Raw genomic sequence first — 14,445 nt, 5'->3', positions numbered from 1 at the left:
TGCGAGCTTTGGAAGATGTTAGAAGAGAAGCTGGAAAAGGTTGCTTGTGAAGGCGACTGTACTCACAGAAAAGGGGATGAAATGGCGCAGGATTTGGATGAGAGTCTCTTCTCAAATACTATGGGATAAAGTGTCAGAAACGGCTGATAGGTCACTTGGAAGAGTGGTTGGGACTAACCAGAAGAAGTACGTGGATTCACAAACTATTTGGTCTTTGCAGATGCAGACGAATATGAAAACCGAGTACGATGTGGAAGAAAGAGAGAGGGGAAGAAAGAAAGAGAAGTTGTGTTAGAAGGGCAGAAGATATAGCCCTCGACAAACGACGTGACTCTTGAGGCCCAGGCTCCTCATTGGTCAATGGCCTGACTCAATGACTAGGTCTTGCCTCCCTGGACCAATCAACAGGCTTCCTCATTGTTTGTCAATGGCAGGGTACTTCCTCAACAATGGCTATGACATGTTCAATAAAGAGAACAATGGGGTGTCTCCTTGGTGCCTTGAATGGTCTTTTTCTAGGAATAGGACGTCTCGTTCAACAATACAACACATTAATCAAACTTCTGAATTTATGTCTATTCAACTGTACATTTTCTAGAATTAGCTCTGCCTAGATATTGATATATGTAGATGCTCCATGTAGTTGCGGCTGAATGTGGTCGACTTGCCGAAGGTCAGTGCACTTGGCTTACTGAATAGATTGATCTTCCTTGGTTTGATGAATGTATTGCCTACTCTGTGCCAGTTGTGGTCTATAATCAAATCATCGTTGGAATTCCTGCCACCATGGCTCTTGGTTGAAAGACCGGTCTTGTCCCTGTTGTTCTATCATCCGGAATGATAACTCGTTATCAAGAGTCGATCTGCATGCCTTGGTGGTTTCCTACTACTCTATGATACGAAAATGTTGAGTTTCAAGCCCTCCTACACCGGAAATCACTGCTGACTGGAAGATCATTTCCCCCAGGGCCGCTCGTGAGGTCGTCACCTCGGTCCCACAAAGACTCCGAATAGGCGCACGGTACGGGTACGGGTACGGGCCGGGCCCGTCACAAGCAAAACCAGGCACATCCAGCAACCAATCAACAAGACGTCCCTAGCATTTTACGTTGCGTCAAAACAGAAAGACAACCACTAGACTCAGTCTACATCTCCAACAATACCCAATGGCCTTGACACTCGAGTTCGGCAGAAACTTGCGACATTAGATCAAGCTAAGGTACGGACACTTTTCAGATGACACTTCCAAGCGAGACCTTAGCCGTGCAGTGGGACTTTGCAATCATATCAAGTGATCTTTCCAAGACAGTCAAACCACCACGATTCAGTGCTTTTACCGTTGTTGTGGTGTATTATAGGGTCAAGGTACGTGTCGTGTCTCTTTCGCTGGGATTACTTGAAATATTTCAAAATATACTAAACTATGTTTACATTAGATTCCCTATCGAAAAACCGAGGATCCTTCAGACCATCGCCAGCTCTTACAGCAAATACGCGTCAAGTTGTCTCACCCGCCACGGAACGAGGTACAACCTGTCGGCGAGCCCGTAGCGGATCATTCAGATGAGGAGAGTCTGGGAGCTTTGGAAGGTTTCTACAAATGACGAATGATCTTTGCTGCGAGAATAAGAAGAGAGCAAAAAACGATTCAAATGGACAAGACTCATTCTCAACACTAAAGATCGATCGCTATCTGCAACTAATGGAGTGATTTGTCTACTCTATGGGTTGGCGCTCATCCAACCAAGGTGACCGGGGCTCATTGATAAAGACACGGACTGCAAAGAAGTCAATGTCGAGTATCATCCGACTCATATATCACGAGCTTTGTCCTGGATTTGGGTCTAGAGCATGTTTCTCCTACAGTGACTGACATATTTTGCTACAGATATTTCTATATTTGCTTCCTTGACAATTTATATATAGAGCCATGATTATATAAACTAAAATAAACAATATATTGAAGAGGAACATGCACGATGGGCAGCCTTGTCATGCAGGCAAGACGAGAACGACACAACAACACCAAGCATCCAGGGCGGTCAGCTAGCAAGCATAGCGACCACATAGATCACACCATAGTATACGATCTCCTAATGCACAAGCATCTCGCAACTTTCTTCTCATTTCCGGGGTGATGAACTGACTAGACTACCTGCTCTCTGAGACTCTACTTAGCAACCGGGCTCTCGCTTTTCTCTGCTTGAAGGATAAGGCCACTAAGTAGGGATTCCGATTCCCCCACTGCAATATATTGTTAGGATTAATGGATCCTCCGGTATGCTCCGGTATACTGATCTGCATACTCCGATAAAATCTACTGGCCTGAGAAATCGGAACATGAAAACAAGTATATATGAACGCGTTTTAAGACTACTGGTCAACCTCCCGGAGGACCACATCATAGTCGGCAAGGATAATACCACCGTGAGCAGCAGCATTCCGCCGAGACCTTCTGGTATTGCTGATAGGCTTCTCAGACCATTTGTCGAGCTAACCATATTTAGATAGGTAAACCTTTGGTTAACCGCGGGCCTCATCGACTTCAACTTGATATCGGGATTTAAGTAAGATACTGTTGGTTAGCATGCGATAATAGTAAATTGCGTTGATTTAGTGAAATTAACAGCATGAAAAATATCATGAATGAACATAATCTCTATCTACCAGATCCAGTGTGGTTATATGTACTAGTAGGTTTTATCCGAAATACAAAGGTCTGAAGAACCCCGGTGCAATCTCATACATTGTTTCATTCGCTCAAAGCTTAGACTTCTTGCCAGTCACGTTGGGTACATCATCCCCGGAGAGCAAGAAGTCCGGATAAGACAAACTCCCACCGGAAGCACCGCCTGCAGACATGCGCCAGTTTGCACCATCGACTGTTTATGTGTCAGTTCGCAACATTCATAATGTCCTTTTGTTATTTGACAACTCACCGACAAGTGTTTGACCAGTGACATAGCTACCAGTGTCTGAAAAGAGATACACGGTGGCATCAGCAATGTCGCGGACATGACCAAAGCGGCCGAGTGGCTGGGCCTTGGTGTAGGCCTCCAGGGCATCTGATGGCAGCAGACGTTCCAAGCCCTAGTGAATGGTAAGTCAATCAATTTTTGACACAGTAATGGCACTGTTGAGACTTATACTAACCTCGGTCTGTGCAATAGGGCCCGGCGCAATGATGTTCGACGTCATTCCCCGAGGACCATATTCGATGGCAACACTGTGCGACAACGCATCGATACCGGCCTTGGCAACGGATACATGCGTCTGGAAAGGCATACCCCGATAGTGAATGGTAGCACTGACGAAGATAATTCTTCCGCCAGTTCCAATCGGTGATGGTTGAACTGGGGGGTTGTCAGTGCCAATGGTTAACATATGGTGGGATTCACTGGACGGTGCCCTCACGAGTCTTTGTATCCATTCTGTGCTTGGTTGCCGACTCCCTTAGATACGGAAGAGTTGCCTTGAGGGTATTGTAAGAGCCCAAGACATCAATATTCATGACTGACTTGAAAGCATTGACCGAGAGTTGCTCGATGGAGGCGAGGAAGTTACCAGCGGCTCCAGCACTGTCAGATACTATCAGTATGAGAATCGAAGACACGGTCAAGTTAATATATCGACGTACATGACAAAATCAATGCCTCCAAGTTCCTTGACACAACGCTCAACTGCTTTCTGCAAATCCTCGAACTTGCGCACGTCCACGGAACCGATCCCAATCACCTTGGCACCGGGTCGGACTGTCGCGATGTCCTTAGCGACGCGCTCGGTCTTCTCTACATTGCGGCCAATGATGCAGGCGTTGGCACCGAGGTGTACTAAGGCCCGGACTTGGGCACTGCAGATAGTGCCGGCGCCACCTGTGCAGAAGACGACTTTGTTTGCTGGGTAAGGGAGTTAGTGTGGGTTGTGCGGTAGCGATGGATTCGGAGAGCCTACCGAAGATCCCATCCTTCCAGGAATCACTCAAATATTCCGTCTTGGGCAGCGGCATTCTTGTTACTATGTATGTCCCTGGATAAATTAGTTTAAAGATTGTGGGGGAGTTGGGGGAATGTTCAGGAGGTGATTTGGTGATACCCGTTTCCCCACAGTTACCTCGGCTTCACAGTTTTATGCATAAAAGATTAGTGATACAAAAATACAAAGCTCTACAAGAATTATTGTTTAAACCGAAGCAGTTGACACCTTGCTTGATGAAATGTATGCTGAGAAGACATATTTAGTTCACATTCCGTGTACATATCTTGTCTGCCTCATCCTCTAGAGATTCAAGGCGCTTCATAGACAGAAATGGCACATTTCCGTGCATTGCATTGTTAGTCAGCAGCCACGTGCCGTGATGATATAAGATTTAAGATTCAGCCTCCATCTTTCAGCATCACACTAGTTATGGTATAGAGATGAAGTTGACGTAGTGGATGAATAATGAACGTGACGATTGATTGCATAGTTAGTGAGTACTCCCCCGTCTTCGATATTCTTCTTATCACCTCATTGATTATATACTTTGTCCTCTACTGTCCGGCTGCATCCGAGATACATGAGCATGGTATACCCTAGCGAACCAATTGTTTCACCGTTGGTTGGCTCACCATTTATGCCTGTACCACAGCAAAATAAACAGTTGTGATAATTAATTGACAGTATCTAGTATATAATTTATTTCCTATACTAGAAGGAGTTCCAAGTGGCAGAGGTTAGCTTATGTAGGAGTAGACGTCGATCTACATCTAATATACGACTGCCTAGATAGCCTAGATAGAATCTTATATAAAAAAAGTAAACGCTAGACAAGACTTATATCTTCACTGCTTTTTACTGTAATAACAACATATAGATTGCCCTCATTGCGATGAAGAACAACCGTTCTCTGATTGGCTGTCACGTAGGCGGACCGCGACGTCACCGAAAAAGAACCACCTCTTATTTGCATTGTTGACGTGAATCATCGACTCGACTCGACTCATTTCAGATTCTATTATATTTGCCAAATACAGCTCTGAGCCAAGCAATTGCCTTTGTTTTCTGCAGTATGGCATGCCCCATCAGCGTTAGCAAGTTTGTTGGCACTGTCTCCCTCGGTCTTCTTACCGTACGTCAATTTCATCTATCGCATCATAAATACGCTCTACAAAGACTAACAACATGTTTCGAATCTACAGGGCCTCTCTTACTCCACATCAGCCATCACAATCCCAGCTCTGCAGCTCCTTCCAACAGCGACAACCGCCGCCCGCTCTCTGAACGAAGTGAAGCGCCTAACCCGCCGATATGCCCTCCGGCTCTCCTTCTTGACCAATACCTGCTTCTGTTTCGCATGGTGCCTCTCATCTCCACGCCGCCGACACCCATATATGATTTGGCTATGTGCATTCTCTACAATCGGGGCCCACGGTGTTGATTTCTGGTTCCACCGTCACCTCGGCTTCAAAAACTGGGTGTCGGCTGTGATCCGCGATGTTTCCCACTTCTCTCTGATCCGGGACTCAAATACAAGCAAGGATGAAGACCTTGTTGTGGTTGAGGCCGAGGACGACGTGAACGGCGAAACCGTTCAGCGCGAGATGGACCGGGAGCGCCGGCTCAACCAAGCGCGCACTTGGTTGTCTGGTATTGCACTTTCGATCGGCATTGTTGGTCTTTGGGGTGACAAGAGGTGATTTTTCTTCTCTTTCTTCTGGCCACGATGGTCTTTCCTCATGATGAACACTAGTTGTGGTTCCATATCTATTTTCTAGGAAACCCCTTTCGTTACTGTTTCTTTGATCACGTCTAATCTGTTTTACGCCTGATACCTTTCGTTCCGCCCCTCTTTTCTCTTGCGTATCTTTTCTGTACATCGATGGGAACCGCTAGGAATGGAGTATCTTCTGAACTTGAATTCGGCGTATCTGAGCCATATCTACAGAATCGCTAATCCGACCACCCAAGCTAAAGCCTATCATCTCTCATATGAGCCTCAACTTGACTAAAATTCGTGGGAAGTTCAAAGGGAGGGAGAGGCTGATATGGAAATTGACATTACAATTTTTTTTATACAACAATATAAAATGCAGATCGGCATAAGTGAATGTCAAGACAATCACTCCATATAGACAAACAAGTATTACGATCTCAAGTAGATGGCGCTAGACTCACATGCAAATCATCCTTATCCACCCTTTCTTAATAGTACCTAAATCCCTAGGTAACTAAATATTTATAGCCATAGTAGGCAAGTCGAAAGTGAACGATAAATAACAGTAATATTTGACTGTGGGGCACGCAGATAACATGTCCAGAAATATAGGAGATAGGAAGAAGAAATAAGCACAGAACATAAAGTGAACAGAGTGAAATCAGAGTGAAACCAGAGTGAGGGCATGATGAGGGTAAAGTGAGAGTCAAAGGAGCCGTTCTCACATTAATATATACGTTGTACTTAGGAGGGGTGTGACGATCTAGGCAGGAGCGACTTCCCTCGTTTCTTCCAAGAAGGGCAAACGAGCTTTTGCACTGGAAGCAAACAAGCAAACAGGAAGGATATAAGAAGGAGGAACGCCCTCGTAGATAGTTTTCCCTTTTCTTCTTCTCTCCTTATGCTTAGAATTTTGACACAAATGCACTCTTTCCTTGAACGACTTGGCATGTAACAAGGGGTATATTAGGGTCATATTGTTATAGGAGCATAATGCAGCGAGATAGATTATAGCTAAAGAGTACTAATATCAACTCTAATTTTTCTAATTACGAACTACGTATAGCTATAAATACCGTCTTCTCCCTTTCTTCTTTCTCTTCTTTTCTCTCTTCCTACAATCCCCTCCGTCTCTGCAACATCTTCGCCAACTGGTGCTATATACTAGTACCGTCTGTGAACTCATATCCTTCTTACTTACCACTCGTACTCTACTAACATACATGGGTATAAATAGTCACTTCTTCCCTTCTACCTTCCACCTTTCTTCTTCCACCCTCCATCTTCCATCTTCCAGTTTTTGCCCTCCAACATGACGACTGAACGTGGCAAACCCCAGTTTGTCAGGTATCTATTAACCTGGATGTGGAGGGTAAGAAAAAGGCCCTCCAAGACTGCAAGGAAAAGCTGGCGAAGGACTCGAAAGCCAGAAACCAGGCTCCCACGGGCAGGCATTCGACCCCCACCCGCAGCAGCTCGACAAGGGAAAAGAACGTGGCCCGAGATCGCTCCCCCTTGAGGATCGCGAATGTGATGACCTTAGCCCCGATGTCTATGATTCTACTGGTATTCCCTCTCTCCGTCCGCGAATCGTCCCTCGATCGATTCGCTGGGGACCGCGACACGCTAACTTCCGCTCGCGCCGGGACGATACTAGATCATTGACGAGTCAAAATCCATCACGGGCTAGGTCACACATGGATACGGCCACGGGACAAGAGCTTGCTGGGACGTTGCAGGCAGAGGTGTGCGACGAAATAGTAGCGGTGCAAGAAGCACCAGCTACTACCCCCACTATCGCTCCCCAGCAAGTGGAGATCAATGACCTTAGCCCCGACGTTGATGATTCCCCCAGCATTCCTTCTATCCCGAATCGTCCCTCGATCGATTCGCCGAGGATGGTCACGATACACTAGCTCCCGTGTGTGCCGTGAGGATGTTATATCATTGGACAGTCACAAATCATCTACAAATATATTTGATCACTAGTTACATACTCCGTAATTATGCCATGTACCCCTATTGTCTGACTAGCTATGATTAATATCGATTAGCAAGAATATCCAGGGACCTAGAACTAAATCAGGGCTTAAGAGTCATAGCCAGACCAATGATCTGAAGAAATAAAATTAATCCCAATACGCTAAGGAGAATGGCGGAGTCGTCGGAAATGAGCCCCTTGGCGCAAAAAGAATAAAAAGGACATGGCAGTGCAGCTTGTGTTGCTGTGAAATAGAAAATAAATTCAGATCAAATCTATAAGCTTGAGAATCATGGGCAAATTCACCATCGTCAATGGCCAAATCTACACGCCAGGCTTGGCAATCGTCGATGCGCCACAACCCAACACGCCCCTCGGAGGAGGCAAGTCAATCCGCCAAAAATCTATCAACTCCTAACTAATTTCTTAGACAACCTGCAAGTCGCAATCGACGTGTCCGGCAATGGCCAATTACCATGGCCGGCATCAACTCAACCCGACTCATCGACCCACTTCCACAACATCACACTCTTTTTAACATCCGAGTCGCACAACTTTACCATCTCTAACGGCACAAAGCCCGCGTCTAACACAAGCTATATCGGTCCCATTTTGGACCTGGAGCCCTCATCCACAGTCAAACATGTGAATTGGATTTGGCCCGAATGCCTCGTGGGAGACGGCTCTGGCTCAAAGGACTCGGCGCGCGGGGCATACAATATCTCTATGCACCAATCTTTCCGCTGGAATGGGACCGATTATTATACTCTCTTTGACCTGCCGATCTCTGTCACCAACAGTATACCCAAGAGTGACGATCGGATCGACTGCGATCTACTGGAAAACAAGCTTCTTAGCGCGACGGAGATCGGCGAGAGCTCGGATTCGCTACCTGGGCAGCCGTGGATTGAGGGCAGAGTTAGCACGACAGTATCGAGCCCCGAGGCGACTCAGACAGGGTCGGGTAATCGGTGTCATTCGGGATTCAGGAGAATAGCTGGCATTGCGATTGCCGCGACGGCTATTTTACATTTCTTGGTTTGAGGTTCCTGGATATCATCGGGTTCATCTCTATTAATTATCAATTTTAGCATTGTTTTTGTCTTTATATCAGTACAGAAACAACCGGCTTACTTCCACGTGCGACCAACTATAGTGTAGATTCAAATATGGCTGTCACAATTCGTCTATTACCGACCACCGAATTCTACTCCTTCTGTTCATGATCGTCGTCGGTATTTCTGCTTTCGGAAGTATACATTCTCATGTTGATTTTGGACCTTGGGGATATCCCTTGATTGCCTAGCTCTCTCTCCCAGCAAAGTTTAATATCTCCGATCAAGGGTTCCTTCCACATCTCTAGTCAAGTATGTCAAGAAGATTAGATCGCGCACACCGGAATTGACACCAACATTGACACCAATCTTCTTTCCATGCCGATTTTGTCCGCCTCCCGACGAGTCCTCCGGTACCGCATCGCCCGAGCCCTGCTCATAATCTTCGCAATATGGAATCTTGCCGAGATACATCTGATTCAACACCGAATTCACGAAGTAGATCACGCTATCCCCCGACACCGGCCGCAAAAGCAAGAACGAATATATATTGCAAGCATCAATTGGAACAATGAGCTCGTATTACGCAGTCACTGGATCAAGGCACTCACACAGCTGGTCATGAGGCTTGGTCCGGAAAATGTATTCATCAGCATCTACGAAAGCGGGAGCTATGATAACACGAAAGGCGCGTTGAGAGAACTAGATTGGGAACTCGAGCGGATGCGGGTACCACGAAATATCACTTTGTCGCCTGTCACACATGAAGATGAACTAGCCGCACCGGCGAGGGGTGAGGGCTGGATTCACACTTCCAATGGGAAGAAACAACTCAGACGAGTGCCGTATCTGGCGCGGACACGGAACTTAAGCTTGCTGCCTCTGCGAGATCTCGCACGACAGGGTATCACATTTGATAAAGTTCTGTTTCTGAATGATGTTGTCTTCACGGTTCGTTTTAATCGTCCTATCTTCTGTGGAATGTTTATTCTAATGAAAGCCCTCTTCTGTGATTAGCCGAACGACGTTCTTGAACTCCTATATACTAATAACGGCGAATACGGCGCTGCTTGCTCGTTGGATTTCTCTAAGCCTCCGAATTATTATGACACATTTGCTCTCCGGGATAGCGAGGGCCATGAACCCATCATGCAGACATGGCCCTATTTCAGCTCTGCGGTATCGCGACACGCCGTGAAAAAATTGTCTCCTGTTCCTGTAACGAGTTGTTGGAATGGCATGGGTGTGTGGACCTCCACTCTAGGAGAGTTGCATGAGCTAACATATATCTAGTGGCAATGCCCGCAAGTCCATTCATCGACAGCCCACCACTTCGTTTCCGAGGCATCCCTGATTCACTGGCGAGCTATCATCTTGAAGGCTCGGAATGCTGTCTCATTCATACAGACAACCCACTATCAGTGGAAATGGGTGTTTATTTGAACCCTTTGGTGAGGGTTGGGTATAGCGGTGCCGCATATACAGCTATGCATCCGGTGATGAACTGGCTCTCTGCGAAAGCGATTCTACAAGGGTTGTGGGTCAATCGACTGCGCCGTTTGGGTGTCACTTCATGGCTGAAAGAAGAAGTAGTTCGAAGGCGGTTGAACGCCTGGAGAGCTTTGAGTACTAGGAATGAAGAACGTGGGGAGATTTGCATCATCAATGAGATGCAAATTCTGCATCGATACGGGTGGGCCCATGTGTGAAGTAGAGCCAGTGGCACATCGCTTGTATATATCATTTAGTCTCATGCTGCCGTCCTAGGACTATAGCCAGGCGCTTATAATATGCTTTATATCTTCACCTCGCGTGAAATATATACTTCGGGAATAAAAAGAAAAAATACACAGTTTTAAGATTAAGTTCTGCAGCAGCTTGATCTACGATGCATATAGATCGGCTACTGATATTCAATCGCACTCCATGAATATATTGTACACCATCAGGAAAATACGAACCTCAGCATCCAATCAATGCATTCGACTTTAGCCTAATCTTCAATTCCCGTCTTTTCCCAATTAATTTTTTACACCCCCGAGGCCGGCGCAAAGCGAGCGATTATGTAACCCCGAGCCGCCTGGGACTGTATCAAAAGCAAAAACCCCCACTTACCCTCCATAAACCACCCAAAGCCCCAATAACACATAATGGCAACAATCCAAATCCTAGACGGAGGCCTTGGGACCTCCCTAGGCGATCTATACAACATCAAATTCGACTCGACAACAACCCCACTCTGGGCCTCACACCTGCTAGTGAGCGACCCAGCAACGCTGCAAGCATGCCAACGCGACTTCGGCGTTGCCGGAGTAGACGTTCTTCTAACAGCCACCTACCAAGTCTCCACTGAAGGATTTGCGCGGACCAAAACCGCCCAATTCCCAGACGGGATTCCGCGCAGCGCAGTAGGGCCCTTCCTACAGAAAGCCGTGGACATCGCCGAGCAAGCGAAGGTGCGCGAGAACGCCAGTGTCGCGCTCAGCCTTGGCCCTTACGGCGCGTGCATGGTCCCCGGCCAGGAGTATAGCGGTGCCTACGACGCCGCGCATGACTCCGAGGAGTCGTTGTATTTGTGGCACTTGGATCGGCTGCGGATGTTTGCTGAGGCAGAGGGGGAGCTTGTGTCGCGCGTGCGGTATGTTGCATTTGAGACATTGCCGCGGCTTGATGAGATTCGTGCTGTGAGAAGGGCGATTCAGGATTCTGCTTTCGATGTGCCGTTTTGGATTTCTTGTGTTTTCCCGCGCGAGGATGATCTCTTGCCGGATGGGAGTTCGGTGGGGCAGGTTGTGCGCGCTGCGATTGCGCCTTTGGAGGGTGGGGCTGTTCCTTGGGGGATTGGGATTAATTGTACTAAGATGCATAAGCTGGCTGGGCTTGTTGATTTGTTTGGGCGCGCTGTTGCGGAGTGTGTTGCGGACGGGCAGGTATCTGATGTGCCGAGTTTGGTTTTGTATCCTGATGGGACGAATGGGGAGGTGTACAATACTACGACGCAGGTTTGGGAGAGACCTGATGGATTGCGTGATAGTGTGAGTGCTGACGTGAGTACTACTCTCGGGAGTCGGGTGGGAAGATTGTGGATTATGCTGACGTGAATTTAGCGATCTTGGGAGGTGCAGTTGGCCCAGGTGGTCAATGAAGCCTACGAAAAGGGCTATTTCAATTCGTTCCTTGTGGGTGGGTGTTGCAAAGCTTCTCACCACGATATCAAGAAACTTGGAGAGCAATTCAAGACTCAATAGGGATTATGATCACGTTACGAATGAAGTTTGGAATGAAAGCTGAATGGAATAAGACATTATAAATCGGTCATGTTGAATTGCCGGCTCTATATGGGGATATTTATACATTATACAAGTCATTTAAAAGAGCCAATCGGTAAACTTCGTCAACGCATTGCGATTGGGGTTTTCAACATGCGTGATCTCCCCATCTACAAGACGGCCCGACCATAGGTCGATACTGGCGGCACGCTCAAACTACATTCGACATGTTAGCAACTCTTCATTAAGAAACAGAAAGAATAAGAGGGCTGAACTAACCTTGGTGCGACGCCAGATCTTCCAGCAAATGATGGGGAAAATGAAGATAGGGATACCGATGTACGACGCAATAAAGTCCGACGTATTCCAGTTGCCCTTCAAGAAGACGGGGAAACCAGCAACCAAAGTGATGATGATGGAACCGATGAAGCCCACCCACGCGGCATAAGGTTGCAAAGGTGCTTGCCATGGGAGTGTGTCTCGGCTCACACCTTGTTTCTTCATCGCAGCAAAGAAACGGATATAGCACAAGCAAAGGGTTGCCCAAGCAATCAAACCGGCAATGGTGCTCAGGTTCAAAAGCCAGGTGAAAGCCTGTGCTGCACCACCGGTGCCGAGACTCAGGTACGCCAGCGGACCAAAGAGCCAGGCGGCAAAAACGGCATAGTATGGCACGCCAGACTTGTTCACGCGCGCGAAGATCTGGGGCAGTTGCTTGTCTGTAGTCATGGCGACAATCATGCGCGATCCGACCCAGCAGTATGAGTTACCGGCGGACCACGCGGCGATGAGAATGCATGCATTTACGATAGAGGGCAGAGCCTTGATGCCGGCGTTAGTGATGGCAATGACGAAGGGCGAGCTGTTCGCGTTTCCGGTGCCAGAGACAAGGCCTTGTGCTCTTGGATCCACGATCATACCGATGAGAAGTGCTCCGAGAATGTAGAAGATGCCAATGCGGTAAGTGACACGGCGGGCGGCCTTGGGGATGGCACGGTGGGGATCAACCGATTCGGATGCGGTAATGACGACAGTCTCGACGCCAATGAAGCTGAACGAGGCGTTGACCAACGAAGACAGGAAGCCCAGGAAGTGACCTGTCGGACCGGTGATACCGTTGTAGTCTGTCCACGGTCCAGGGTGATGCCAGTAGCGGAATCCAATGGCGCCGCCTTTGGGAGCACCACCTGCAGTAATGACAATGGAGACAACAACCAAGCCAAGGAAACAGAGGACCTTGACGGCACCTCCGAAGACTTCGGTTTCACCATAGAATCGCACACTCATCAAATTGATAGCCAAAATGAGTACCAATCCAACTGTGATCACCACGGCAGGCGTGAGATCCGTCCAATATGAGACAATAACCGCGGCCGCGGAGACTTCTGAGGCGATGGCGATCGTGTAACAGTATCCGTATGAAATAGCGAGGGAGAAACCAACAGCCGGGTCGATGAATCGAGTCGCCCAGTGAGGGAAGGATCCAGCAGTCGGGAAAAGCGTTGCGAGTTCGGCTATACTTTGCATCACACACCACAAGACTCCTCCCACAATAATATAGGCGAGCAGCAAACCAGCCGGGCCAGCTTTGGCGTAGGCCGCACCAGTTCCCACGAATAAACCTGTGCCGATACCACCGCAGAAACCAATCATGGTAACCTGGTAATTGCGCAGGCGTCGCTGCAGGGGCGCACGACCACCGACATTGAGCTCAAACTCGGCCTTGGGATTGACATCGTAGTCTTCAAAATCTGCGCCGGGCGCCGACTGGACGTTCTCGTTGTCGTAGCCGGACTTCTCCATGTTGTGTGTAGTGCCGATCATCTAGGCTAGGTCTGCCTTAGTAGATCTTACCCCGGAGACCTGAGGAGTGACCGAAATGCTTAGATGGGAGACAGCTTTTTTTTTTCCGACTTATTATTCAGTCTCGGTCCAAGCACGACATCGGGACTTCTATTGACGCCAAATTGTTCTCCACAGTGGGGAGACTCATTGGACTGCGTCGCTCGGAGTTCGGCCTCTCCCCACTTTTTTAAGCGGTTGACTAACTTTTTCTTCATTTTGCCATAATCGCAATTGAAGGCAAATCATGGCTTTGATTTGTTAGTCTGATACCGCAAAGCTTGGTGGCATAGGCCGGCATCGTGGGAGCATTGTGGCGAGTGAATCAGGTATTTTTGCCCCCAAGGTCCCGTGAAAAATGGATGCATCTGGAAACCACGTGCTCTGCCGGATAGATCCCCGAGAATGTAAGCTTTGCGCCTGAGATATGAGGCAACCTTGTTATTCAGCCTTAGTCATCAACATCTTCAACCTTCCAGGAACCTTCCAAGGTTGGAATTGGTCCCTTTTCGTGGGACAAACAATACTACGGATCTCGGTGTTAGGCCTGAATTACGGAGTAACTGATTCCGATTTCCGAGGCCACGTAGCCGTTCTTCTCCTCGA

At 47.8% G+C, this 14,445-nt stretch overlaps 7 protein-coding genes across 7 annotated transcripts; 5 read left to right on the top strand and 2 right to left on the bottom strand.

The window, feature by feature from the left end:
- Positions 1-2,760: 2,760 nt before the first annotated feature.
- LCP9604111_3435 (SDR family oxidoreductase) lies at positions 2,761-4,006 on the bottom strand (the record flags this gene model as incomplete). The annotated part of the gene is made up of 6 exons (XM_039071023.1): positions 2,761-2,882; positions 2,940-3,090; positions 3,154-3,353; positions 3,415-3,578; positions 3,638-3,896; positions 3,952-4,006. 6 exons carry the CDS (start codon positions 4,004-4,006, stop codon positions 2,761-2,763), a joined length of 951 nt encoding a protein of 316 aa, XP_038930702.1.
- A 1,041-nt stretch (positions 4,007-5,047) lies between these two features.
- On the top strand, positions 5,048-5,675 carry LCP9604111_3434 (uncharacterized protein; the record flags this gene model as incomplete). Its single annotated transcript, XM_039071022.1, has 2 exons — positions 5,048-5,107; positions 5,178-5,675. The coding sequence occupies 2 exons, from the start codon at positions 5,048-5,050 to the stop codon at positions 5,673-5,675; spliced, it is 558 nt and encodes a 185-aa protein (XP_038930701.1).
- A 1,329-nt stretch (positions 5,676-7,004) lies between these two features.
- Positions 7,005-7,608, top strand: LCP9604111_3433 (uncharacterized protein; the record flags this gene model as incomplete). The annotated part of the gene is made up of 2 exons (XM_039071021.1): positions 7,005-7,064; positions 7,144-7,608. The coding sequence occupies 2 exons, from the start codon at positions 7,005-7,007 to the stop codon at positions 7,606-7,608; spliced, it is 525 nt and encodes a 174-aa protein (XP_038930700.1).
- A 379-nt stretch (positions 7,609-7,987) lies between these two features.
- LCP9604111_3432 (uncharacterized protein) lies at positions 7,988-8,717 on the top strand (the record flags this gene model as incomplete). The annotated part of the gene is made up of 2 exons (XM_039071020.1): positions 7,988-8,060; positions 8,104-8,717. 2 exons carry the CDS (start codon positions 7,988-7,990, stop codon positions 8,715-8,717), a joined length of 687 nt encoding a protein of 228 aa, XP_038930699.1.
- A 389-nt stretch (positions 8,718-9,106) lies between these two features.
- LCP9604111_3431 (glycosyltransferase family 69 protein) lies at positions 9,107-10,437 on the top strand (the record flags this gene model as incomplete). The annotated part of the gene is made up of 3 exons (XM_039071019.1): positions 9,107-9,679; positions 9,746-9,971; positions 10,022-10,437. The coding sequence occupies 3 exons, from the start codon at positions 9,107-9,109 to the stop codon at positions 10,435-10,437; spliced, it is 1,215 nt and encodes a 404-aa protein (XP_038930698.1).
- A 441-nt stretch (positions 10,438-10,878) lies between these two features.
- Positions 10,879-11,976, top strand: LCP9604111_3430 (homocysteine S-methyltransferase family protein; the record flags this gene model as incomplete). The annotated part of the gene is made up of 2 exons (XM_039071018.1): positions 10,879-11,775; positions 11,836-11,976. The coding sequence occupies 2 exons, from the start codon at positions 10,879-10,881 to the stop codon at positions 11,974-11,976; spliced, it is 1,038 nt and encodes a 345-aa protein (XP_038930697.1).
- Positions 11,977-12,096: 120 nt separating this feature from the next.
- Positions 12,097-13,800, bottom strand: LCP9604111_3429 (putative amino acid permease; the record flags this gene model as incomplete). The annotated part of the gene is made up of 2 exons (XM_039071016.1): positions 12,097-12,213; positions 12,277-13,800. The coding sequence occupies 2 exons, from the start codon at positions 13,798-13,800 to the stop codon at positions 12,097-12,099; spliced, it is 1,641 nt and encodes a 546-aa protein (XP_038930696.1).
- Positions 13,801-14,445: the final 645 nt, after the last annotated feature.

The sequence above is a fragment of the Penicillium roqueforti genome (genome assembly GCF_015533775.1).
Source record: "Penicillium roqueforti strain LCP96 04111 chromosome Unknown scaffold_05, whole genome shotgun sequence".
Taxonomy (NCBI): Eukaryota; Fungi; Ascomycota; class Eurotiomycetes; order Eurotiales; family Aspergillaceae; genus Penicillium; species Penicillium roqueforti.
The sequence above is the reverse complement of the archived record's forward strand: the minus strand, read 5'-3'. Positions and strand labels throughout refer to the sequence as shown.